At 59.5% G+C, this 27,275-nt stretch overlaps 1 protein-coding gene across 1 annotated transcript; it reads right to left on the minus strand.

Annotated features, from left to right (window-relative positions):
- Positions 1-1,102: 1,102 nt before the first annotated feature.
- On the minus strand, positions 1,103-26,076 carry KRBA1 (KRAB-A domain containing 1). The gene is given in 20 exon segments (XM_060156424.1): positions 1,103-4,354; positions 5,531-5,620; positions 5,874-6,113; positions 6,540-6,641; positions 7,575-7,706; positions 7,789-7,983; positions 8,787-8,969; positions 9,500-9,652; positions 11,762-11,880; positions 11,882-11,933; positions 12,355-12,528; positions 13,015-13,233; positions 13,856-14,011; positions 14,889-15,071; positions 15,278-15,409; positions 16,110-16,265; positions 16,883-17,017; positions 17,682-17,801; positions 18,195-18,321; positions 25,849-26,076. Coding segments are annotated over 20 exon segments (3,564 nt in total). The 5' UTR covers positions 25,861-26,076; the 3' UTR covers positions 1,103-3,470.
- Between the last annotated feature and the right edge of the window lie 1,199 nt (positions 26,077-27,275).

Here is a 27,275-nt window from a genome sequence, read left to right on the forward strand (position 1 = left end):
CTTCTAGCTTAAAAGCTAAAGTATGGTCAGGAAGCATATTCAGTGTAATTTGAATACTTTCAAATTTGTTTACACTTAGGGCTTAGTATAGGGTCAGTTTTTGTAAATGTTCTGTGTGTGCTTGAAAAGAATGAATATTCTGTAGTTCTGTGGTGCAGTGTTCTAGATTCATCAATCGGGCCAATTTTGTTAATTGGCTCGTTCAAATCTTCCATATCCTTCCTGATTTGTCCTATCCATTTCTTAAAAAAACTATGCTAAAACTTCCCAAATACAGCTGTAAATTTGGGTGTCTTCCCTTTTATTTCTTTAAATGTTGAGGCTGGTTGAGGGGAAAATGGAATGACTGATAACAAACAAAACCCACAACACTGTCAGTTCAAAAGGTGGCAGGAAAGACGGGAACCCCCACCAAGTGAGACAAACGTAAGCACAAAATAAGATGCTATATTCAAATCTCAATGTATCAGCAATCATTCTGCACATAAATGGATTAAGGGCTCTGAGTAAAGGACCAAATTTGTCAGGCTGGATTAAAGGACAAAATCCAACCGTAGGCTGTTTACAGAGGCCACATCTAAAACACAAGGACACAAGGTCTAGAGCAAGCCTGGTCTGCCCATGCGCCGAGCTCCTTCAGCAGAGAGCGGTGACGTTGTGGGGCGTCTCAGGCAGGGACTGTGGCCCCCGCACCCCTTCACCTCCACGGCGGCTCCCCTTCTGCTGGACTGTGTGGGGCCCGCTCCGATGCCGACAGGCTGAGGCGGGACCTTCCCACCTTCCTGCCTCACAGCGGCCTCGGGCTGGCGGGGCAGGTGGGCCGCCGGGGACCCTGACCAGAGGGAGCTCCGTGGGAGCAAAGGTTCTCTGCCCCCATCTCCAGACCCCGGGGATTCCTGAGTTCCAAAGGCCCCTTGGTTTCTCCCACCAGAGTGACCCCATTTCCTCACGAAGTAGTTGGAGATGGACACAGGATCAAACTCCTACACTGCACACAGATTGCTCACCAAATCAGAGATTCTAGAAGGCTTTTCAGTTAATAAAGGGTTTTGTCCACGTGGCAGGCAGTGGACCTGGGGGACGAATGTGGCTGCAAACCAAGGAGTGTCTCACCCTTTATTTTATTACTCGTTTTCTACATTCTTGAGAAAGGACTTGCACTTTCCTACAGGGTCCAGGTGGACCCGGAGCCCCCGGCCTGGGCCGCAGCCGACGCCCGTGCGCGCTCCCCGCCAGCGCCAGCAGGAGGCCCGCGCAGCCCGGAGCAACCGCTCCTCCTGGCCTCTGGGCCCGCGTGCTACCTCACGCGTTGACGTGCAAGCTGACTTGTAAAGCCCACAAAACCGAGCCTTCAAACGTCACCCAGAGGAGGACGGCGCGCCCCGCCCCGTCCCCCCCCCCCCCCCACCGCTGAGAAGGGCGCGCAGAGGGGAGGCCGCCCAGGGTGATGGGCAGGCGGATGGGCGGAGGCCTCCTCCGCGAGGCCGGGGCCCCTCGCCCGCAGCACCGACCCCTCTCCCCGCCAGGCCGTCAGACCCTTACTACTGGCTCTGAAACGGGCCCAGCGTCGCTCCTGCACAGCCTGGGAACGAGCTGGACTCATTTTCCTGAGTGGAAAGCCTAGAACTTTTCTGTTCCTTATGCTCCATCGAGTATGGCTAACCGGAGGCTTCCCTGGTGGCGCAGTGGTTGGGAGTCCGCCTGCCCATGCAGGGGACACGGGTTCGTGCCCCGGTCCGGGAAGATACCACGTGCCGCGGGGCGGCTGGGCCCGTGAGCCATGGCCGCTGGGCCTGCGCGTCCGGAGCCTGTGCTCCGCAACGGGAGAGGCCACAGCGGTGAGAGGCCCGCGTACCGCAAAAAAAAAAAAAAAAGTATGGCTAACCGTGAAGACTGTCTCTTAAACATCCTGCTTACATGATCTGACGAACACTAGCTTCTGAGACAGTCGCCTTGGGACTTACTCTAGACCTAGAAATGCTCTAACACCCCCTTCCCATGGTCTGTCTGCAGGCTACTGCCGTCGGCATGAGTGGCCTGCTCCCTCCACAGAGGCAGCAGGGAGCACAGGCCAGGCCCGGCGTGTGTCCCCAAAGACCCTGATTTTGGGGGCGCACTGGGCACAGCAGCCACAGCCCCCCTTCAGCACCCATCGTGGCTACAGCCGCTCTGGCCCCGAGTCGGCCTGGGCCTCGGCGCCGCACCCGGGTTCCCTGACCGCACAGCTAACCACGCCACAGGGCCTTCCCGGATGACATGTGTGCACAACCATCCCGAGGATTCCTCAGATCAAGTAAGGACTCAGGCGGGGAAAGTCGGGAGAAAAGATCTGACCCTTGGGAGGGAAATGCGGCAGACGACAGGCAGGCCATTCCCCGTGCTACGCCGAGTGCCACCTGAGGGGCGGGGCCCAGGGCAGGCTGGTGGCCGCCGGGAAAGCAGAGCTAGTGACCCCGCTCATGCTTTCTTCCCCCACGAGGAACCCAAGTTTAGCTCAGTCCCTCACGTGTGTTAGGGGTTGGAGTGTGCACGACTCCCGCGGATCGTACATTGGAGTCCTACCCCCAGTACCACCGAACGCGATCTTAGCTGGAGGCAAGGTCTTTACAGAAGTAATCATGTTAGTGAGGGCATGAGGATGGTGTCCTCAGACGAAAGGGACATTTGAGGCATGAGCTCAGGGAGAGCACACTGCGAACATGAGGACGGTCAGCGACCGGCCACGGAGAGGGGCCTCGAACAGCCTCAGAAGGAGTCAACTCCTCGACCTTGGACATCTGGCCTCCAGAACCGCGGGGATGTAAGTGTGTGTTGTTTAGGGCGCCCGGCCCGTGGTACTGTTACTGCGGCCCCAGGAAGACAACACACGTGTTGCTCTTTCCCAGGGAGTCGTGTGCGAATTCCTCCCCCAGCCGCGGAGGGGGCTTGGGGGGCAGGGTAGGGGGGTTGCTGATTCTCTGGGGGCTCTGGGAGGGCAGGCTTGTCCCCAGTGCTGGTAACAACCAAACAGCCATGCGCTGGTGTGGCCCCTCTGGACTCCTTTCTGTAGGAGCCATGGGCCTTTTCCTTAGCAACCAGGGTCGGTAATTTTAGAATCCACCACAGGTATATCCAGCTTAGACCAGGGGGTGGAGTTCTGCCCCAAATGAAAGCTAAGCCCCCATCCGCCAGGAAGAGGACAGCCATGGCTTCTCAGCGCTGAGGTCAGGACAGCAGGCGGGAAGAGGTGCTCTCCTGCGTGGTGCCCCTGCAGTGGCTCGCAGCGCCCCGGCAACGTGGTGTGCGCACACATGTACGCATACCACCCCCTGCCGGCGCTGGCAGTTCCAGCGCGAAGGGCAGGAGGGGAAGCGACATCTAAACGAACCTGAGTCAAGGAAGCCAGAGGCGTGGCTGGGGAACGCACCTCCCTGAGCAACAGGCATCCTGAAGTCCGGGGCGGTCAGGCCAAGCACAGACCCCTGGCCCCCTCACAGTCCAGACACGGGGAAGGTTCTGCTGCAGGGGGCCGAGGGCGGAGGCCGGCCTCCAGAAGAGGCCAGGGGTGGGGCATCCTCGGAAGGATGCAGCCCATTAAGACGGCGGCTAGGGGGCCCCCACCCGGGGTCCCTGTGCTCCCCACCCCACAGCTCCCCCTCAAGGGCTCTCTGGAGCCCCGCCAACAGGCTGCTTGGATCCTTGGGCCACTTTAGGGTCCTGGGCGGTGCCGCTGCTGCAGCCCGAGGCTCTGCTCCTGCACTGGCGGCCACCTGGAGGGGTGGGGCAGCAGGCAGCAAAGGGGGTGGGGGGCTCCAGTGGCTCTCCGGGAGTCCGAGGGGGTGACAAGCGGTCAGCACAGCGGGGCTGCCGCATGCCGAGGAGAGAGGGCCGGAGCTAGGCCCAGAAGCCTCTGCCAGGGGCACGTCCGGGGGCAGCTGAGGCACCAGGCGGGGCCTCCCGCTGGCCAGGCCTGAGGAGTCGCCGGCCCTGCAGCCTTCCGCCTGGCCCCGCAAGATCTTCGGTCTCGGCCTGCGGGGGCCCTTGTGCCTCCAGTAGGGCGGGTGTCTGTGAGCAGGGCCACCGGTCCAGCGAGGGCCCCAGAGGAGGCCCTTCGTCCCCGGGCCCCACGGGCGCCGCCCCAGCCGATCCACCTGGGTTCTCACGGCGGCCACTTCCTGAGCCAGGCCGGCCAGGGTCCCGGCCAGCCGATCCAGCTTCTCCGAGAGGGCGGCACCGAGGCCGCGGAGCTCGTGCTGCAAGGAACTCGCGCAGGGGCACGGTGGCCGCGGGGAGGCGCGCGGCAAAGCCCCAGGGATGGCGGCTCCGGGGGGAGGCCCAGGCGGATCTCCGGGAAGGGGCCTCGGGTGGGTCCCGGCTGAAACCAGAGCGGTACGCGGGTGAGGGTCCTCGAAGGCTCAGGACCTTCTCTCCCCCCAGGGTCCGTCCCTTCAGCTAAGGCCGGGCTTCAGACGGGTAGGATCCTAGTGACTCAGGCTGGGGAATTATGGATGGCTGTTCCCCAGAGTCACGGGCAGGATAAATCACAGACCGGGTCTCCATGGTAACCAAGCTCGCTTAGGACAGTGGCCTTCCCATCTTCTAGGAAAAGGTGGGTTCTCTATGCCACCTTCGGGCCCTACTGATGTCCCGAGTAACTCTGCCCTTGGGAGTCAGTGGGCAGGGCCTGGAGAAGCCACAGACGGCATGAGGCCAAGACCGTGGGCAGCATCTGGAGAGGGCCCAGGAGGGCCAGTCCAGCCTGGGTCCCAGGTGTTGCTAGTGGGGTGACGAGGGAGCTGTATCAGCACCCAATGCTACTGGTCACCAGTAAACCACAAGCGTCCCCACGCCCTCCTGACCTTTACCCTCCCTCTTCAGAAGTTACAGACATAGGACTTTAATTCTTAAGTTACTTTAAAAAAAAAAAAATCACCTCCTCCTTCACCCTGAGTTCCCTTGGAACTGGTCTCCACCCGAGGCACTCCACCCATAAAGAAGCCCCGTTACCACCCGGAGCTGCAGGACAGACCTGCTCTCCGGCCACGTCTGAGTCCCCAGCCCGGCTCTGGCCTGCGCTTCTCAGGACCCCAGAGCTTCAAACAGAAAAAGCGGAGACTGGAGCCCAAGGACCCAAACGATGCCCGGCCACGTGCTTCAGGAAGGACCTCGGCTAAGGGCCCGCGATAGTGCTGCTGTCCTACGTGCCCTTCTACCCGTCGCGCAGCAGCGGGGCTGCCGGCCTCAGGCCAGCTCAGCGCTCCCGACAGAGCAGCTGCACCTGCAGGGGCGCCAAGCCCACAACACGACGGAGCCCCCCCACCGCAGGCTTCAAGTGTGAGGATCTGGGTGCACGGCCCAGAGCGGACCAGGGGCCGAGCCCCGCCCTCCCGAGGCGGGTCTCTGACGTGGTGTAGGGAAGAGCTTCCTCGGGGTCGGGTGACGCAGAGCTACATCTCTGGGGACGCCCCCGCCGGGCCGCTCACTACTGCGCCTGTTCCCCGCTCTGTCCTCTAAAGCCACCTCAGACCCCGAACTTTGATCCTGGACGCACCTATTCTGGGGAAAGTCTCAATGTCTGTTTTGCCTCTAAAAAGGGTCTGCACGCTCTTATGAAACAGCCCACTAGTCCTGGAGGAAAACCCTGAAATGAAATAAGCAAGCCGAAGTGAGTTCAACGTGAGACTCTTCCTGCCTGTGACCCAGATGAGCCTGGAAGGCTGTTATGAAAACGCCTTTCCCAGGCTGTGAGCCCGGGGGTCTGGCTGGCCCACCCCACCACAGTGAGCTAAGCAGCGGGGAAAGAGGGTGGGTGGCCGTGCAGACGCTGAGGCCCCGCCAGCCCCGTGCTTGCAGGGCTCCCGATACTTGAGGGGGCGGGGAAGCCACCAGCTCACCTGTAACACCTGGGCTTCCGTCTCCGGGCCCCAGGCCCCTGGACTCTTCACCAGCCGTCGGATTCCAGGACAGGGGCCCACAGGCTGACCCAGGAGGCTGGCAGGGCCCAGACCCCGACCTTTTCTCCAGCTGAGAGGCAGGGTCCACAGCTGCCCCCGCAGGAAGAGCACAGAGCACCTGGGGTGTGGATACACATCGTCTTCCCAGAGCCACTCTGACCGGGGATATTTGGACACGACCTAAAAAAAAACCCAAAACAACCGAACTTTCAACTTTCAAATACAGGTTAAACGAGACGCAAGAGGGATATACTCGGCTCGTCAGGATGCCCATCTCTGGGCACCAGGGCACACAGGACGAGGGTGGCCCAGATTATTTCCGGAGTCCTCTGCGGCTTCGGCATGATGCCTCTGGCTCTCCCAGTAGGTGGGGGCTGGAGAGCGCCATGCCTGAAGTTCCCACCCCCAGTGAGGCCCCTCTGGAGACCTGATGGAGGCCCTGTGGGTCCACGCCTGGCCCCCTCTGCTGTTTCCCGACAGGCCCACAGCCGGTGAGGAATGTGGGTACAGCCGGGGCTTGCGCAGAGGCCAAGCGGTGGGCGGAGCCACCGGCCTGAGTGCGGGGGGGGGGGCCCTTCCCCGACCCTGCACCCCACCCATCCCTACCTCCTCCGGCGCTGCCCAGGGGGCCAGGCGGGCCCAGGCTCTCCAGGCACACTTCTCTCCAGGGCGGATGGGACCGGCCTCCCACCTTCTCTTCTGCTTTTCCTGCTGGGAGCGAACACTGGGTCAGGCTCCGACTGAGAACTGCGGAGGCCTGGAGTAGCAGGCAGCCGTTTCCAGCTTTCCTGACGGGACGACCGCTTCGTTTCCCCGGGTGGAGGGATCTCACTTGTGACACTGTTTCTGTTTACCGCCAAAGCTACTGGCAACACAACCAGGTAAGGAAGCAGGCAGCCCCCAGATCTGGGTGACCTAGATCAGTGACCACTTGAGTGACCCTACTTCTCCCTTCTTGGGCCCCAATTCCACGCTTATGCTTTAAATAAGCCAATAAAGAGTGAACCTGCCAAACCCTAGATACCCTACCCTCCACCCTAATAAAAACACAGTCAGGGCTGCGCACGCTCTCTCCCCCGCACCTCGCGCCGGTGGGCGTGCCACGTAACCTCCACGACCTGCAAGTAATACATCCTGTGCCTCCAAGTTCCCTGACGGTTTCTGCCGAAGTGCGTCCTACAGCACACAACGCTGGCTGCAGTGGGGCTCCAGTGTGTGGGGCTGGCCCGCTACGAATAACACGAGCTGGGGTGAGGGCCCCAGGTGTTCCTAGCTGAGAGCTTCACTGTCGATATACTGGGAGCGACACAACAGTATATATACGTACATATGTTATTAAGTGTGTGTAATGTGCATATAGTATATACACATATAAAAAATATATATATATATGTATCAAGTTTACTCTCGGACTTTCCAATTAAACACACTCATTTAACACTCCTGGGGCCCCATGTGCCTCAATGTCCGCGCCTTCTCTCTTGGACACAGCTCATCCTGTGGGGAACTCAAGCGTGACAAAAGTAGAGAACTTTCTGGCAAGAGTCAGGCAAAGTGATGGGTGGGACTCAGAGAACCCAGTCTCTGGACCCTTGGCCCTTCTGGGGGACATGCCCCCTTCTCAGGAGACCCCAGGCTCACCTGCACTGAGACCACGGTGGTCCCCGGTCTCGCCTCTTCTCCGGCCTTCACCAGGGCTGCTGCCAGCGCGAGGGCCGCCAGGGCGTGGGGAAGGAGGGCCAAGGCCCTTGCAGCTGGGAAGGCGGTCCCTCTCTGTCACAGACAAAGCCGGGGTCAGGGCAGTGCCTGCACCCTGGGGTGGGGCTGCCGGCTCTCCTCTCCCCAACAAGCTCACCCTGCAGGAGGGGCTGCCAGAGCTCAGGCTCCAGCCTTGGGTCTTCTCCTTCTGAGCTGCTGGAGCTGGAGCTGGGGCTGGGGCTGGGGCCCGGGACAGGGTCAGCCAGGCAGGCGAAGCGCAGGGGCCCCCCGGGCAAAATCCCCTTCAGAGAGCTCTCCAGGCAGTGGAGTGGGGAGGGCTTGGTGGCTGGCCCTGAGCAAATGGCAATAAAGAAGCCCTCTGTCCATCAGCCCAATGCCCGGCAGGAGGGCCCTCTGCCTAAACGGGCGGGCTCGTGGAGCTGGTCCCTTTTCAGCTCAGCCCCATACAAGCGCTGGTGGACCCTGAACAGCGTCCTCTCTGGCCATGGGGAGTGGACAGATGCAAAGCCAGAGCCTGGCCTGGTCCCCAGTCACTCTGGAACGGCCGCCGGGGACCCTTCCAGAAGTCTCAAGACCCTGGAAGCCATTAGCAGTCTGGTTCCAGCCAGGATTTGGGTCTTATAAGCTAGGCAGCACCCCCTACTCGCACTCACTCAGGACCTGCAGCCTGAGAAGAGATTCAGTTATGCCCACAGGAGGCCCTCCAAACCAGCTCTTTCTTGCCTGGTGGGAGTATTAGAAATACTGTACTTATTCAAGTGCGTCAGACCCTACCAGCCCACCTCAGCAAGTCTAGGAAGGAATTCTGCTGTGAGTTCAGCTACGCTGCAGCAGCAGGACACACGCCTCCACCCCCAGGCAACTAGTACAACAGAGGAAACCACCAGTCTTTCCCCCAGAGAAACGCAACTTCTGGATAAAAGCAGTGCTCTCCCCACTTCTTTTCAGCACACCTCGGGGTGCTCCAGCCAGCAGTCTTTGGGAAATGTACACACACTCCAGCTGGCAGTCCCGAATGGGTGAGACAAGGAAGGAACAGAGGAGTACAGAGGGAAGGGGAAACCTGTTCCCTCATCAAACACCGTTACCGGGAGGGAAGACACGCCAGCAAGTCCCGGGGCAGAGGCAGCTCACCATCTGGGAGCCACCTCCACGGTCCTGGCCTGGCGGCCCCGGGGTCCCTGGGACCTTGCTGGTGGCAGGCAGGGATGGCGCCAGGGGCAAGTGCCTGTGGGCTGGCCAGGCGGAGGCTCCCGGTGGGCACGTCACGCCCTCGCTGTCCCAGGTGGGCTGGCTCACAGGCCTCGCCCCTCAGTCCTGTTTCAATGAGAAGCCAAGAGGCCTGTCAGCCCGGGGCCCTTGCTGGCACCGAGGCCAGGAAGTCACTGGACAGAGAACAACTTCTGTCACGTTGGACTCTCGGGCTCACAGCTCCTGGCGCGCGTCATACAACAGCCCCGCAGACGTTCCCGCAGCCTCCCGAATCCTCCAGGATCTCCTCATGCCCCGACCCAGCTACCCAGACTCCCAGCAGCCCCACAGCTCGGCGGCCGTGCTGGACGCCAAGGCACGTGGGGCCGACAGCCAGGACACAGACACTCTGCGGCCCAGGCCCGGATTTGGAGCAGCGGTGGGGCTGGGTGTCCCGTCCCGCCTCACCGCCGACAAGCCTCTGCCCAGGCCGTTTCCAGGACATCATCTCATCTCAGCCTGGGATGGGGGCCCACCAGCTTCTGGGGAGGCAGCGCCCAGGGCGGTCCCTGGTGCTGGCCTCCAGCTGCTCTGGAAGGCTGCCGGGGAACCTTCCAGAAACCTCAAGATCCTTCAGACGCCAGGCAGCGCTTTACCTTCCATGCCCGCCGTCCAGTTCTTGGGCTCCACCCTCCATGGCCCCCTGTGCCCTGCCGAGGAGCAGGGCCAGGTGGGCTGCGGCCCAGGTGCAGGCATCTCTCTGAGGCAGTTCTCCAGGCCCTGGAGCGGGGAGCTTCCCTCGCGGCTTCCTGTGAAAACCCAACGCTCGCGGTCTTGGCTGGTCAGAGCTCGGTCCTGTGAACCCCAGGAGCCTCGCCTGTGCCCTGTGTCCGGTGCAGCCGGAGCTACTGGAGGAGGCGCAGGGCCCGAGGCCGGTCACGCCGGCTCAGGGCACCCAGGGGTGGGGGCGGACCTGGCCCCAAACCCATCACTCCTGCCTCCCCAGCTCGGCCACCTACACAGAAACTGGTCAGCGGGCTGTGGTGGGGGAGGTGGGCCCTGAGGCTGGAACATCGTCAGGCTGCCTTCGCTACTCAAAGAGGGAAAGGCCAAGGATGGAGCAGGTCAAGAAGGGCAACGTGGGCTTCCCTGGTGGCGCAGTGGTTGAGAGTCCACCTGCCGATGCAGGGGACACGGGTTCGTGCCCCGGTCCAGGAAGATCCCACAGGCCACGGAGCGGCTGGGCCCGTGAGCCATGGCCGCTGAGCCCGCACGTCCGGAGCCTGTGCTCCGCAACAGGAGAGGCCACAACAGTGAGAGGCCCGCATACCACAAAAAAAAAAAAAAAAAAAGGCAACGCTAATGACTTTCAACTTGGGAAAAAACCAAATTGCCAAAATCGTATTTCTAGTGACAGAGCCGTGGATACGATAGGAACTAGATGGACTGAAACTGTTTTTCTTTTTTTTTGGCTGCGCCACGCGGCACATGGGTTCTTAGTTCCCCGACCACTGACTGAACCCGCGCCCCCGGCAATGGAAGCGCAGAGTCCTAACCACCGGACCACCAGGGAAGTCCCTGGACGGAAATTCTAGAAAAGGCCCTTCCTGGGTCAGCTGTCACCTCAGCCATGCTCTTCCCTGAAGACATTTGCCGATGCTGGGCCAGGCAGAGCAGGAGAAAAGAGAAACTTCCAGAGCTTCAGGCCCCTGTGAGGCTGGAATTGCAAAGTCACGAGAGGAACCCCACACACAGCTTTCCCCACAGACGCTGCTGAGTTCTGGGGCAACACAGGGAGCTGGGGAGCTGGGCTGGAAGCTTCTACAAGGCGGCGTGAGATCGCCCGCCGTTTGGGTGACTTAGAAAACCAGGTCTGTTGACAGAGGATGCTCGAGAAGGAATGTCCTGGTACCGACCGCAGCCCACCGCGCAGCTGCGGGGAAGAGAGGAGGGGGCAGCACAGCGCTGAGGATGCTAAGACCAAAGGTGGGAAGACGCCAAAGGGAAGCATGAAGACAGAAAGCACGGTGGAGAAGCTGCGCGCAGGATGCGGGGCCACACGCAGCGTCCCTGGAAGTCACGGCAGCGGGTGGCTCAGCAACACAGGGCAGCAGAGGGAGGCAGACGCCACCCTTCCTCCGCAACCTTCCGCAGCTTTTAAGCAAGACTGAACGATCTATTACCTACTAAGAACTAAAACTTAAAAAGAAAATTCGGCTGCATGTTGGGAGGTAAAGCCCCCCCCCCACCCAAGGGGCTAACCCGTGGCAGGTGCAGGGACCCAGGCCCAGGGACACTGGAGGACCCAGGCCGGCCCGATGGCCCCAGCTGGCCTGGCGCAGAGCCCTGGGTGCAGCTCCAGGCCTTTCCACTGACAGTGGGTGAGGCCAAAACACAGAGGAGAGCCCCGGGGACCGGGTGTCCATGGACAAGGCAGGCAGAGAGCACTGGGATTATTCAGGTGGAGAAAAAGGTCCAGTCCTGCAAGGTCCCAAAGAGGGGACAGCTCGCATGGCGGCCTCCACGAGGAGGTACCCCGACGCACAGCCACCAAACACACCCTCTAAGGTGGTTTCACACAAACCTCATGACGTTTTTCCTTAAGTTGGAAAGTCAGTGAATGTGACAGACACTGACTTCTTCGTGGCTGGGATAAGGAAGAATTTGATGTTAAAGGAGATCTTTTTACTTTTTAAGACATCTTAGTTGTCGTCCTGCCCCTTCTGAGCCAAGTCACTAAAAGAGACCCCCGCCCCCCAAAACAGGTCCTGCATCTGCTCCCGCCGTGGCATCCCCGCTCTGCTGCCGGCACCGGGCACGATGGCCTGACTTGCTTGGGCCGGACACATGGCGGTGGGCAGGGGGCGCCTCCCGTCCTTCCCCAGAATCCACTCCCAGCCTCAGGCCGGCCAGCTCACCTTTTCCAGGCCGATGCCCCTGGCTGCCCTCAGGGCTCTGGAAATCCAGGTCCCCGTCAATGCTGCTGGACGAAGAGAAGCTGGCGGAGGTACCTTGGGAGCCTGCAGGGAGGGCAGGGGTCTCTCATGCAGCCCCGCAGGCCCAGAGCCAGAAGAGGCCCCAAGACCACCTCTGCGGGAAACAGCACAGCTGGCGTCACGGGAAAACCACAGGAGAAGAGGTCCCCTGGGCCCTGGGCTGTGGACGGGCGCCCAGACCGGCCCCAACGCCTCTCCCACTGGGATCTCCCCTTAGGTGAGGGCACTCGTGGCGCTGATTAAAATCCTGTAGCACGTCAACCCACATAAACCCAACCACGGGTCCTGTGGGCCTAGAGGGTAGGTGAACCTCTCAGTGGAGACAGTGGGCAGAAGAGTTTAACTGGCTTCCACCAAATGCAGGGGCTGTTTGGGGGTAGGCGTGAGAGGGGGCTGGGGGAGAAGGGCTGCACCCCTGAGGCCTGGGATGAGGAGGGCGGACCTGACGGTGTCCTTGGCATCCCCCGTTCTGTGCACAGGGGCAAACGCCACCCCGAGCCCATGACGTGGTCTACCTCTGCTGTGTGATCCGAGGCGCTGCAGCTCGGGCCTCTGAGACCCAGGGTCTCCTGGCTGGGGGCTCTGGGACCAAGAGCTGGCCGGCGGCTGGGAAGGTAACGACCCACTCAGGGGGATGCCCCTCAGACAGGCCTCCAGGGCTTCCAGGGGTGAGCTCGAGGCGCTGCCGGCTGGGATAGGGGAGATGCCCCATCACCATCTCTGGCCCATCCCCCCGGCCCAGCCCCGGCTGGCTGCCTGGCCTGCCTTCCGCAGGGGTGGCGAGTCCTGTACCAGGCGTGGGAGCCTGCCGGGCAGGACACCCTTCTGTGCGGGCTCTGATCTGTTTTCTGCTCCCCAATCTGGGGAAGCAACGCCAGCTGTACTCAGGCCCAGGGGCAGCGCTGGGAGAGCCACACGTAGGGGCCAGCTTCCCAACTGTTGGGAATTGTCTGCAAGACCACGGTCCTTACAGTGGAAGGCTTCCTGGGCAAGGGCCTGGGTTAAGGAGGACGGGAATTAAGGGAAGGGATTAACTGCCTGGGAAGGACGGCCAGGTGAATGCCTCTCCACCCAGGAGACAGGCAGGTGCCCCGTCCCCTGTGGGCTGGCAGAACTTTGTTGGGGCGCTGAGAACCCCACCCGGGAAGACTCGAGCAGACAAGCCCAGGCCTCACCTCGAGCTGCAGAGCCCCAGCTGGGCACTTGGACCCGGGCGGTGCCTCCACTGTCCCCAGGGCTGCCCGTGGCGGAAGGGCCGTGGGTCCGCTTGCTGAGCTCACAGGCTGTGGGCTCTGGGGGCCCCTGGGCCCAGCCGTCCTCCACCTTCACTGCAGAGAGCACGCTGCCAGCTCCAGGACCAGGCCCGGGGGGAGGGGTCTGGAAGGGGCGGGGCCCTGTGGGAAGCCCCGCGTGAGGCCTTCTCATAGGGTTAGGATGGGGCATCCAAGGCCCCCGGCCTCCACAGCCGCCTCGGCTCCAAGGTCGTCACTGCTCAGTCATCGGCAGATGGACCCAGTCCCACCCCCGCCTCCAGGGATTTCTGCCGAGGGATGATGCCAAGCAGCCCACCCCAGGCAGCACCGAGCCAGGGTCCTGCCTTCAAGGGCAGCGCGCCCATCTCTGATCGACTTTCTCAAAGTTCCGGGACGCTGATGACCAGTGGTGAGCCCGTGCGAATGTGACAAGAACCCCGTCGTCAAAATGACACCCGGCACGTCTACTGCCTGGAGCTATGTCTCCTATTTTCCGTCTCTCTCCCTCCCAACCATCCCCTGCTTCCTCTGGAACCCTCAGCTCCTACTGTAAGAGCCAATCTGGAATGTCACTGCACTGCTGCACCTCCTACACGCCTACGCCCTTTTACAGCACGATCCCCGACGTCTGGCTACTCCAACCGACACACTGATGTGGACGCCTGAGTGTCTGGCTGTGGAGGGTCATCTACTGCCCTGCTTGGAGCGGAGAAACGCAGTGGTTGACGGCCAGGGGCCTCCCTGCCCAGCCAGTGGCCTTTACCTCCAGAATTCCTTTTCCAGGCCCCTGGGTCCTCCTGCAGCCATGGGTCCCTTGCTCCTGAGGGGCTGGGTTGCTTGTCCCGGGCCTCTGGGATCTCCTTCAGACAGTTCAGCAGACTCTGGAGGGGACAAGCCCCTGAGGCTGTCTCTGTCTTCACTACAGAAAAAAGGAACACACGTTCCCCCTGAATCGGCGCCTTCAGGCTCGGTGACAAACACCCAAAAGGGGAATTCAGTTAAAAGGTCCAAGGCCAGAAATCTGGAGATGCTCACTCAGCCTCGCACAGGCCACTGCCTTCTTAGTGCTTGGTTTAAAAATGCCTGTCTACACACCTCCCAGAACTGGATGGATGAAAGGAGGATGTGAAAATGCACCCTACGGGCAGAGCATACGGTGCTACTCTGAGTACAAACGAAGGAAGTGGGTGGACTGGGTTGCTGCTTATAGATGGTTCTCTGGGCCCTGAACAGAACTTAATTTGAGGAGGCCCAAGCTTTTTACACACACACACACACACACACACACACACACACACACACAGTGTACCTACGCCTCACAACAGCCCTCTAAGGTGGGAACAATTATCCCCTTTTACAGACTGGAAACCAAGGCTCGAAGCCTGGAGGAGCGTCTCACAGTCTGCCCGGCTAACAGGCGTCAGGGTCCAGGGCTGGGGCTCCTGCCCCCACCGCGTCACCCTGCTCCCCCAAGCCCATCGCAAGCATCCCACTTCGTGTCAACATGAAGTGACATCACTCATCATCTCCTCCTCAGGTGTCCCATATCAGGACGAGTAAAGAACCCAAAAAACCCAGGGCAAAGTCTATTTCTGAGCTTTCTTACACCAGCTGACCAAAGCTGCTCCCCTAAGACAGCCATCTGGCTCCAGAAATGTGACACTGACGATACTGGAACGGCCAAGCTGGCGACGATCCTCAGGGAGGATGTTGTATTTATAGACAAAAATCCATCAAAGGGCAATTCCGCGGGCTCAGAAACCTTGGCACGAGGAGACGGGTCCGCAGGGACTCACCTGCCCAGGGCGGGCTCCCGGGCCGCAGCTCTGCTCCGGTCAGCTGGGACGCACCCAGGCTGCGGGCTGGCGGCAGGAAGCGCAGGGGCCGCTCGGGGTGCTGGGGCCCGGGCTCGAGGATTTCCTTCAGGCAGTTGATGAGGCCTTGCAGGGGGCTGTTCCCAGGAGAGGTTCCTGCAGCTCCTGCAAGGCCCGCACGCTCAGGGCAGCCCTGAATGCGGCAGCTGTGGGACCTTCAGGGTCAGATTTCCCACCCGTGAGGATGCGGGCGACGTCTGAGCGCCACGCCGGGCGGTCAGGAGGCTGAGGTGGGAGCCACACGACGCCTCCCTTTTCCCACCCCCTCAGCTCCGGCGCAGGCCCCGCCCTCGGGAAAGGCAGCCCCTCACCTGCCCCCGTGGCCCCTCTCTCCTGATTCCTGTGGCTCTTCCGCCTGCCGGGGCTACAGGTAGGAGGGCTAGGCTCCTGGCTGGGGGCTCCTGGGCTTTCCTCCTCCACAGGCCTTGGCATGTCAGCAGTTTCTGTTGCAGGAGAGACAGGAAGGCCTCTCTAGCCCCAGCTCCCGACCCTGAGAAGTCACGCAGGATCTGGTCCCCCGAGAGGACAGGCTCTCCAGGCTCTAAATCCCTGAGGGGCAGCCAAGTCCTGGGAACTTGGACTTGCGGCAGAGCCAGCTCCCGCAGGCTTGTTCCAGGAGTCCATCCTGGGGAAGGCAGGGTCTCTCCCTGTTTCCTTCTGGTGTAAATGTAAGCACAAGACTGTCCACTCCGGGACCCTCCCCCACCCCCAGCCTCTGACTCTGGCTCAGCAGGTCATATGCCCATAGCCTCAACACGCAGGCCCAAGCCTTGTACATGTTTCTCAAAGCTGGGCACGTGGCAAAGGTGCCAGGTGACACCTCAAACTACAGGCTAAATGGGGTATGTTTTTCAGGAGTGCCAATTTTATGCCATATTAATTTGAAATGTTTCAGATAAAAACAGATATTCAGACAAATGTATAATTTGCAAAAATTTTAAAATAAAATGAGACCCAGAGAAATTCCAGTGGCCACCTTGCCCTTCCCTGGCGAGAAGCTCTGAGAGTCAGGTCCGGGGCCACAGGCACGCTGCACACAGCACCCCGTGAGTGGGGCCGAGCACCCCGCATCTGCGCTGGCCCACGGGCGGAGGCCCAGCGCTAGGCCTGCTCCCTGGGGCCCCCGTGCTGGGTCATACTCACTGATGGGGAGGGGGCTCCCCTGCCCCCTGGCTCTGGGCGGGCTGCGGGATGAGCTGCCGCTGGGCATGGCGGCCAGGCCAGGCCGGCCAACAGGTGTGTCCGGAAGGCAGCCGAGCAAGCCTCGGAGAGGGCAAGTATCCCCCATCACAGCTGCTGCTGGGGGCGGGACACTGGAATTAAGCCCCGCAGGAGGCAAAATGCCCCCACCGTTGTCCCATCCTGGCCCTTCCCTGCCGTGTTCCACTAACAACGACCAGGACGTCAATAACCTCCGCCCTGTCATCTCTGGGCTCTGACACATAGATTCACAGTCTAGGTCTTGTTCTGATAAGATCCTTCTCACCCGACCATCAGCTGAGCGGACTCAAAGGAACCCTACGGGCTGGGGCTGCTGGGGACAGACACCTGAGGAGGTGAGAGTGCCGGCGAGCAGAGCTTGGGGAAGGAGGGAGAGTCTGGTGAGGCGGGAAGAGTGCAGGCTCGGGGGGCCTGGCCGCTCATCTACAGAACAGGGCTGGCCTCGCCCACGACGCAGGGCACGCCACGATGGGGGCCCCAAGGGCGTGGATGAAGCCAGGCAGAGCCAGTAGAGAAGAGTCAGAAGCTGCTGTCTCACCACGATCCACGCACTCTCAGAGGACAGGCACGCCGCCCGGGTTCACGCAGTGGGGCGACTCCACCCAGGGCCTGGCAGGGGCCGGGCAGGCGCACAGCGCTGCCCACAGCTTGAACTTGTCTGTGGGATGCAGAGGGCCCGCCCGCTGTCGACTCACCCTCGGGGCTCGCCCCCTCCCCGTCCAGGCTGGCTCCCCTGCTCTCAGGGCTGACTTCCCCGAACAGGAACTCTGGGATCTCCTTCACCAGCTGCACCAGGGCGCTGAGGTGCAGGCTGTGCTGGGGGGCTCCTCCTGCCAAGAGGCCACAGGGAACCCCCCACATTAGCTCGGCACTCATGCTGCTGCTTGCGGCGTCACGCTGCGTCTCATGTAATCCTCCCACCACGTGAGGGGCAGCAAAGGAGAGACCCATGTCCGCAGACAAAGAGGACCTGGGCTCAGGGCACAGCCAGGAGCAGGACGCTGGGGACCACGGGTAACTGAGCTCCTGTCGCTCGTTCCCTGTTACTCCTCCGAGGGGACCACCAAGGAGGGCTGCCTCCCCGTGCCCTGCCACTATCTGGGCCCCTGCCTTTCCTGGCACCCCCTGGACCACATCCACCGCCCAAAGCCTCTGGACCTTCAGGGGCTGCAGGCTGGCTCTGCACGGATGGTGGTGGCGGGAAGGGGGCCTAAGCGGGGAAAGCTCTCCAAGGGTGACCCCAGCTTTCTTCTGAGCACTTCATGCGATGGGCAACAGTGTACCAGGCTCCCGGCCCAGAGGGGTGAGGGGTGAAAGGTCATGGAGGGGTCGGTGTGGCGAGGCGGGGAGGGTTGCGGTCACAGCGTCCCGGAAGGAACGGAGCCAGGGGCTGAGGACACGTGGGAAGGACACGAGTGAGTCCACCTGGGCCTAGCCTACCCAGGAGGACCAGGACCCCAAAAGGGCCTGTCCTCGTCCGCCAAGATTACTCACCCAGGGGCCCTCCTCCCCGTGGAGGGTCCTGCCCATCAGCAGCACAGCCCCCGCCCCCCACGGCTCCTCCAGGCTCCGAGGGACACAGGAAGGCAGAGAGGGGCAGCAGCTCCACTGTCCCTGGGAAGGAAAAGAGGGACAGTCCCCCGGGAGTGGAAGCCGGCCTCCGCCCCCCCCCACGCGATCGCGCCAGCAGCCCGGGCACCTGCAATCCACGCACCTGTGCACGTGTGTGTCCGTATGAGCACCCAAACCCCAGGGACGGTCAGAACCTCGGGGACCAGTGCTGTTTTGCCAGTCTGTTAGGGCCCCCACCGAATCACACCCAGCACCCTAGTACAGTCCACAGAAACGACAGCATAGAAGACCCGCGAGGCCCCCAGCTCAGCGCAAGGCTCCCGACGCCACCTCATTGTGTAAGCAAAGCCCAAGGCCCGGTGGGTCCCAGGGTCCAGAGCGACTCAGGACCCGGCCTCCCGTCCACCCGCCAGCCAGCTCCTGCCTGCCCCTCACCCAGGGAGGCCAGCGTCTCGTAGTTCTCCCGCATCACGTCCAGGTAGAGCGCCCTCTGCCCCTCCCCCAGCAGCCGCCACTCGTCCTCGGAGAACCGCACGGCCAGGTCCTGGAAGGCCATGGACACCTGTGGGCACAATCTCAGGGGAGTTGGCTGGTTCCCTCCCGGCAAGGCCCGCCTAGTCATCCTCAGCTTGCCTGTGTCTCCAGGTGGACACCAGAGGGGGGGCCGTAGTGACAGAGAGCGTGGGGCGGGCGCCTGACACACGAGAACGGGCAAAGGGGCAACAGGAGTCTGCTCAAGAGACAGTGACGGGGGTCAACTGTGTCCCCCAAAAGTTACGCCAAAGACTTCACCCCAGTACCTGAGAACGTGGCCTTATTTGAAAATAGGGTTGCTGCAGATGTAATTAGTTAAGGTGAGGTCATAATGGAATAAGGCAGGTCCTTAATCCAATATGACTGGTGTCCTTAAAAGAAGAGGAACAGAGACGGACCCACAGGCAGGAAAAGTCCATGTGACAATGGAGACGGAGGCTGGAGTGCTGCAGCCACAAGCCAGGGAATGCCCGGGGCCACCAGAAGCTGGAAGAGCTGAGGCAGGAGCCTCCTCCAGAGCCTTTGGAGCGGCTTCGTAAGATTAAAGAGACATTGTGTCCTAATTTCCTCAAAAATAGTCATTAAGTGGGCTTTAAAATGGCCGTCAGACCCTAGAAGATGACCAGCATCTCGAAGGCATGTATTTTAAATTACAGCAAAAATTAACTTCATGCAAATTAAGCACAAAGTTTATATTTATATTAAGCAGAATATAAATTACGGGAAGGGTCCTTCTGGCTTAGGAACAAATGCTAAACTATTTATCTGTAAGAAAAAAAATATTAAATAAAATGAAGACACTCCTAATAAAGCAAAGATAATCTACTGCCTTGTTTCATCAACTCAAGTGAGTGATTTTAAAAACCATCGCTGTGGGACTTCCCTGGTGGCGCAGTGGTTAAGAATCCACCTGCCAACGCAGGGGACACGGGTTCGAGCCCTGGTCCAGGTGTGGCGCAACTAAGCCCGTGTGCCACAACTACTGAGCTTGCGCTCTAGAGCCCGCGAGCCACAACTACTGAAGCCCACGCACCACAACTACTGAAGCTCGCGCGCCTAGAGCCCGTGCTCCACAACAAGAGAAGCCACCGCAATGAGAAGCCCGCGCACTGCCGCGAAGAGTAGCCCCCGCTTGCCGCAACTAGAGAAAGCCTGCGCGCAGCAGTGAAGACCCAACACGGCCATAAATAAATAAATAAATAAATGTAAAAACCATCGCCGCCACCAACCACGGCCTTGTCACCAATGGCATCTGCTCCCCGCTCTGTCTCCCGCTGACCACGGCACCACGAGGACACACCCGGCTGGAGGCAGCCTCTCCACGGGCTACCTGCCTTCGGTCCAGAGTCCGAAGGCCCACAAGTGGTCAGACACCGCAGTCTCCTCCTCCTCAGCCCCCTGTGCATTCTGACCACCGGACAGCCGCTCAGCAGGCCAGCGGGCTCTCCTGAACTAACCTCTGCCCCCTGGCTGGGTATGGGCACCTCCTCTCGGGAACACGCTCAGACGCCCTCCGAAATATCTCTCAAAGAGCCACCCTCATCTCTTCCTGGCCTTCTGGACAGAGAGCTCGTAGCCAAAGTTCAGGTCCGTATGGAAGAGCAGGCCTGACGCTGCTGCCCCGAGAAAGGCTTGCCTGCGAGGCTGGCCTGAGGCTGGTGTTGGGGAACTTGGATTCTGGGAGGTTCCCACGGTCTCCTGACTGATGAGGACGGTTTGCTGGGCCCAGACTGTTTGTACAAACAGTGCGGTTGATGCTGAACACTGCCTTCCTTCTGGGGCTCTGGGATTTCAGTACATGCCAGGAGGAGGGTGTCTACATGGTCTGCCTCCAGTGAAAACCCTGAGTCTCTAGTGAGCTTCCCCGGGAGAGGACATTTCACACCGGTTGTCACAACTCACGGCTGGAGGAATTAAGTACGACCTGTGTGACGCCGCCAGGAGAGGACGCATCTCCTGCTCCGTCGGGACTCTGCCCCGTGCCTTTCCCCTCGGCTGATCGTGACTGCGTCCTCTGGCTGTAATGAATCACAGCCGTGAATACAACTATACGACGGGTCCCGGGAGACCTCCTAGCAAATCCCTGACCCTGGGGTGGTCTCAGGGACCCCGACACAGGGTCCCACTACACGTCCCAACAGGACACGAGCACTGTGCGGGCCCAGAGGGTGTCCCACCTGGCACATCTGGCGGCGAGGCCTCACGACCCAGCCTGGCCCTAGCTTTGCAGCCTCGTCCCCCGCTGCTTCCACTCACGCCTCCCTCCTGGCATCCACAGCCCACCTGCCTCGCTCTGTCCTCTGTTCCTCTCTCCTCTTCTTCCGTCTCTCCCTCCCAGAGTCTGAATCCCAGCCAGGCTCGGGAACCCTGGAGCTGGTGGAGCAGGGAGACGCTTTGGTTCGGGAGTCCCTGTCTGCTCTGCGGACCGTGATGGAATAAAATTTGTTTTTAAGGCAGAACAAGGAAACCGAAGCATAACGTACTCCCTGCCTGTGCTGGGCCCCCCTAACGTGCAATGGGCATCTACATCATACGTTAAGCAGACTTCCACAAAGGCAGGAATGTCTGCTCAACCATAAAGATCAATGCGTTTTTTCCTTCTTCATCCTTTTCCTGATTCTGTATGGGGTCATGGTGACCTGCTGTACGTGTAGATCTGGACTGTGTATCTTTGGTGAACTTTATGTAAAATGTCAGTGTGTCATTTTGACAAACGATCCTTTGTCTCTAGAATGTACATAACTGTGCCTTCGACCTCTAACAAGTGGAACAGTCCTCAGAGTTTTCTGAAAGACTGTCTCTCGGGTTATAATCCTCAGGTTGGCGTGAATAAAATTCTCTATTTCTCCTTTAGATCGACGACTGGTTAGCTTTTTGTCAATGTTCGGGAGGCTCAGACTTGTCCCAACAGGCCCAGGGGCTGAATGGGCACAAACGCTGCCAGCAGGCTGCATGCACACGTTTATAGACGCTGTTGTGATGAACACATGTGTGTCCTTTAAAGGTAATACAGAATTTATTTGAAAATACATGGAAAGGCTAAATTCTAATGTACTAAGTTTTCAACGTTAAGAAAGAGGGTCACAGAATCAAAAAGGCTGGCACCCCCTATCCGTAGTCCCACTCTCTCACCACCACAGCCAAGGAAAAGTGGGGAGGGGGCAGGAGAGGGTCAAGGAGTTACAATTACTTCACTCTCTTTTCCCTTAGACACTCAAATACGTGTTAAATTCCCACTATGACCAATCGCTAGAGAAAAGTAAGTGTCCCCAGAGCCTGGAAACAAGTCACACCAAGCCCTGGAGGAAAGATCGGCCACCTGGAGGGGCTCTAGCAATGGCAGGGAGTTTGGAAGCCCCAGGTCCTGGCCTTTGGACCTGTCAGGGAGGCTGGAGGGCAGGCGGAGGGGCTGGCACCACCACTGCGGCACTGTCACCATGGACCACGCCTAGAGAAGGGCACTGGGGGCTCCAGAGTCTGTCTGGGCTTCCTGGCCTTGCCCAGGTGACAAGAGTCTCTGTCCTGCACCGCAGGGCTCTTCCTAAGGGAGACGGGTGCTTCAGGCCATCCTGGCTCCACGATGCCAGCTTATCCAGCAAACCTCTGTGCTCAGACTCTGTTAACCCTGGGCTTCCCATGCAGATTTCACGTTAGGTGGTCAAACACGTAATCGGCCACCATATAGTTCCAGTTTGATCGTCAGCTCTATTTTTCACCGTAAGTTAAGGAACTGGCATATTCTGATTTATCTCTCTGTCCTTTGTGAGTCTGGTTAGTGTACGTTGATCCCCCTGAGAATTGCACCGACCGACACCAGGCTCTGCACCTGCAAAACAAAAGTGCCACCCAAAACACACGCCCATTTTATAGGAGGCCGGTAAGGAGAGCCAAGGTGGGCTTCGAGGGCACGTCTTCTCCACCTTCTGGCAGCTCCACACAGGGCTGGCTCTGCAGGTCCCTTAGCTCAAGGGAAGAAAATGCAGATCCCAGCTACCGAGCTGCAGAGGGCACGCCTGTCTAATGAGGCCCCACCCCCGGCCCTCTCTAGGGAACACCAGCCACGCTGAGAACTGACACAGCCTCGACACCTCCCTCTCTGGAGATGAGAGCTGGGGTCGTGGTACCTTCTCTGCCTGTACACTTTCCCCAACACGCCACATTTTATATGTGGACCAGGTGCGTGAGACCCCAGCCAGCCTCTCAGCTCCATCCATCTCTGTCCCTCCCTCTAACCCACTCGGATGCTAAGTGAGATGTCACACACAGGGGGCCTAAACATCAGCAGAGGGGTGATCCCTACACACTTGCGAGCACTTCAGATCTCTCGTTCTATTGACAGGACGGCCCTACGCAGGCAGCTGCTCAGGCACTTTATCCTGGGCTTGGGGCGAAGGTTCCAAAGCAAGGAGGGGTGATGCAGCAGGAGCAGGCAGACAGCCAGGGGCCAAGTCTACGACCCTAGACTCTGCCTGACTGTGACTATAACCTATCAGAAGATCAGTAAACCTTAACAAACCAAGCATCAAACAACCACTTTTATTTTTTTTGGCCACGCCTTGCGGCATGCGAGATCTTAGTTTCCAGACCAGGGATCAAACCCACGTCCCCTGCATTGGAAGCACACAGTGTTAACCACTGGACTGCCAGGGAAGTCCCAAACATCCACTTTTTAGAAAATCATTATTACCCAGTACAGTTTGTGGCGACAGATTGTGGGAGTATCTGTAACAAACAAATTCTCATTCTCAGTAACCTCTTAATAAAAGCTGAACTTTTAACAAGATTTTCAAGGTGGTGATGGAGGGGAGGGGTAGGGTCTTGGGTAAAAATAAATGATCCTGTAGCCACTGATAATGGCAGAGTCCAAATGGCATGGCCCTTGCTGGAGCAGGAAGTGGGGAGAGTAAGGGTCCAGCAGAGCCAAGTGGCAGGTCTGTTGCAGAGCTAGTTCAAGTCAGCAGACGGCTTCTCTGTCAAACTGGGTGAAAAATACTCTGTCCTTATCTTCTCCCATCAGAAGCTATTTACTACCTAACATCTGAAAAAACAGAAAGGCTTTTAGGTTCAAAGGATTTACTTCAGAATTTCCTTTTAATCAGGACTGATTTTCTCACCTCATCTTAGATCTACTAAATCATGATTACGTTTAGTGCTTTCAGAGCCCAGAAATTGACATTTTCGAGTTTCCCAGATGATTCTGACACATTCTAAGTTTAGAATCACAGGGCCAGGGGAGAGCTGCCCTCCAGTCACGGCCCCGGAGACTGGACAGAACCTGCCCCGCCTGCCAGAATGAAAACTACCCGGGTGAACGGGACCCTCTCCTCCCGCCAGGGGCCAGCTGTCCACCACAGCATGTCTGTGAACTAGAAATCACCGACAACTGCTGTACACCTTTAAGGCTCAGTGAACATTTAGTGCCAACTTCCACTCACAACAGGGGGGTTCTTCAGTTTCTCCTTGAACACCTGTAGCAATGGAGGGCTCACCACAGTCCCATCGTTGGCCTGATCTGTCAGTTAAGAAGTTCTGGAACACGAATGGGCAGATGTGGGGCTTTGGGCTTGACCTCAGGAGCCAGGCTGCTGGAGTTCCAATCCCTGCTTTGCTTCACATTAGCTAAGGGCTTGGCAAACTCATCTATAAAACGGGGATCAAAACAACCTCTCTCGGGACTTCCCTGGTGGTGCAGTGGATAGGACCCTGTGCTCCTAATGCAGGGGGACCGGGTTTGATCCCTGGTTGGGGAACTAGATCCCACATGCATGCCACAACTGGGAGTTCGCATGCCACAATGAAGGAGCCCATGTGCTGCAACTAAGGAGCCCACGAGCTGCAACTAAGGAGCCTGCCTGCTGCAACTAAGACCCGATGCAACCAAATAAATAAATAAATAAATATTTAAAAAAAAACCCAAACCTCTCTCATAGGGATGTTGTGAAGATTAAATGAATTAACATAGGAAAAGTGCCTGGAACAAATGCTGGGACGTGATAAGTGCTACGATTCCTATTCTTAGAGCCGAATCTGTCTGCCTAGAGTCCACCTGTAGGTCACAGCCGGCCACCTCCAGCTGCAGAGTGGGCTCTTACACACACCATTCCTGACCTTGAGTGCCTCTTTATCTCCTGGCTAAATATACCAGCTCTTTTAGACATCTGGAAGAGATGGTTTCCAGGCCATTCATCACCTCAGCCAAAAGATAAACTCTTGTATGACAAAGTTCTTATAAAACGGGAATGGGAATTGACTGTGGCCAGGGGAGGTGGTTCCATCAGTAGTCTCCCCCTACCCAGAAAAAGCAGAGGAAGAGTGAGGAGTGTGTGTGTGTGCGCGCGCGCACGCATCAGCGCAAACCCGCTCTCCCAGCATGTTTCAGGCTCAGACTCTGGGCTTCCAGATCAGATCCCGAACCCTGCTGCCCCACCTGCGGGCTGTGCTCCCACGCCCCTGACCCTCTGGCAGTCCTGCTGGACAGGAAGACAGGAGGCCGTCCCTGTTCCTCTCCCTCTGACTGTGACCCACCACTCCTCAAGGCCACTCCTGGGCACCTTCTCCATGAAGCTACACAATGGGAGGACACACTCCAGAACATGAGATCTAAAAGATCCAACCCCTCATTGTACAGAAGAGTTAACTATGGTACGAGGAGGCCTGAGCATGGGGCCAGCGGGCATATCTGAGCTTGGGTGTCCGTGGGCTCCCTAACGACACAACCAGATCTGCAGAGGGGACTGCCCTTGTTCCCACAGCATCCAAACTGCTTGGCTTCTCCCTTTCTCCCAGGAGCCTGTGGGGCATTAATGTCGTCCAGGTCCTGGCACAGTGCCGCTCTGCCTGGCCACAGACTGCCCCAGCCACTCTCCCAACACCACCACCCCTTCCCCCGCCCTCAAACCACGGAGCCCACGGTTGTCTGAGGCTGGCCCAAGCTCATGAGCCACCACAATTACAGAGCTAGCCCCAGGGACCCACCCAGCAGAACGTGCAGCAACTCCCCTTTGGTACCATCAGGTTTCCTAGCACCTTCACACAACTTGCCCAAACTGGTCCCAGGCTATGACAGATGGGGCTCTCCCTCCACCTCTCGGACCTACACATCTCACCTAATGGATAAAACCCGGTACCTCGTTCTATGCCCTCCCCCCGCCCAGAGTCCAGGATCCTACCAAGGATGAAAGTGAACAGATTTACTCATTCTCCTTAGGCCTTCGTGCCCATCGCTCCCAGTATAATTTATCATTAAAAGCCAAGAAGAGAGGGTGATGCTTAACCCAAAGGAACGAGTTTCCAAAGGTGGAGAGAGACTCCAAGTATGCGTACACTGCGGGGCGGGGAGAAAGGAGGGGGGCGTCCGGGGACCTAGACTTCTCCGCACCAAATCTTGCGCACCAGCACTCTCCCCCCGACCCGGCCAAAGTTGGCGGGTCCCAGGCTCGCCCCCGCCCTCCAGGCACGCACAGCGCCGCGTGGAGCAGACCCGCTGAGGCGTCCGTCTGTTCTCGTCGGCTGGCGGCGGGGTCCCGGCTCGCGGCGCCGTCCGCGGTAGTCTTACCTGGCGCGCCATCCCGGACTCAGCCTCCGTTCCTGGCTTCCGGCACGGCCGGGGGCACCCGCTCCCCGCCCACAGGCTGCGTCGCGACCCTCGGCGGCGGCGGCGGCGGCAGCGGCGGCTGCGACCTAGGTCGGCGCAGGAGGAAACAGGGCCGGGCGCGCAGGCCGTTGAGGAGGGGCGGGCGTGGGGCGTCTCATCCCAGGAGAGGGGCACCAGCCTCCGCGGCCCTCCGGGCGCAGGCGCGAACTACACTTCCCAGTAGGCGCCGCGGCGCCGCCCGGAGGAGGGGCGAGGTGAAGGCGGGGCGAGGTGAAGGCGGGGCGAGGTGAAGGCGGGGCGAGGTGAAGGCGGGGCGAGGTGAAGGCGGGGCGAGGTGAAGGCGGGGCGAGGTGAAGGCGGGGCGAGGTGAAGGCGGGGCGAGCCTGTTGGGCGCCCTCTGCCCACTGGTTCAGCCGAGACCCCGAGAAGCTGCCGGGCGGCTTGGCGCCGGGATCTGCCGGGTGGTCAGCTTGCGGTGTGCTTGCACACGTAAACCCATCTATCCACACATCCATCCATCCATTCTTGCATCCGTTATTTACTGAGCGCACCCTATGTGCCAGGTGGGATGCTCGGATTAAACGGGAACCGCCTCTCCCAGAGGACGCATCCCGCAAACCGACCTTGACTAGGGCCGCCGGGGAGGCGTGGGGGAAGCGGGTCCCGAGAGGTGCGGAGGGGGCTGCAGGCCAGACAGCTCGGCTGGGATAGTGTGTGGGTCAGAGTGGCTGCCTGAGCCCAGCACATGCTCAGATCTGTCACCCCGCTCCCGCGCTCGCCATAGCATTGACCCGTGTGCCGCTATATCTGTGTGACTATTTGCTGGTCTATCTTGTTGATTGTGGTAACCCCATAAGTTCCTGACACGTAGTAGGCCCTCAAGTAAATGTGATGAATGAACGAAGCGTGAGCCCACCATTCTCCAGGTCAGAAAGGAAGCAGTGGGGCTGGGGGAGGGTGGCGGACTCCGGGGAGAGGACCCCGGCTGAACCCAACGAGCCTCATTCCTGGTCTGGAGGACCCCGGTTAGGACAGCTCGGAGAAGGTGGGCTTCTGGGGCAAACCTGCTCTGGTTGACAGAGGCTTACAGGAGCAGAGGAAGGCCGGGTCCAACGAGGAGGAGGGGCCTGCCGCCCAGAGAGCCCTTCCCCAATCCCCCACCCCGACAGTTCTCTTCCTCTGGACTCTTTGGGGAAAGGGAATTCTGGCCCAGCAATCCCAGAGTTGTTCCCTGTAGCCGCTCTAATCTTCCATGGGCCTCCGCTGGCCTTGTTGCTGATCACCTCCCAGAACTTTGGGATACAGTGTTGACAATCTTGGCCTGGCCTCCAGGGAGAGGCCGCAGGAGACCACTCTCAGTCCCTGCCCAGCCCCATACCTGGGCAAAG

Source organism: Lagenorhynchus albirostris, chromosome 8 (genome assembly GCF_949774975.1).
Source record: "Lagenorhynchus albirostris chromosome 8, mLagAlb1.1, whole genome shotgun sequence".
Lineage (NCBI taxonomy): Eukaryota > Metazoa > Chordata > Mammalia > Artiodactyla > Delphinidae > Lagenorhynchus > Lagenorhynchus albirostris.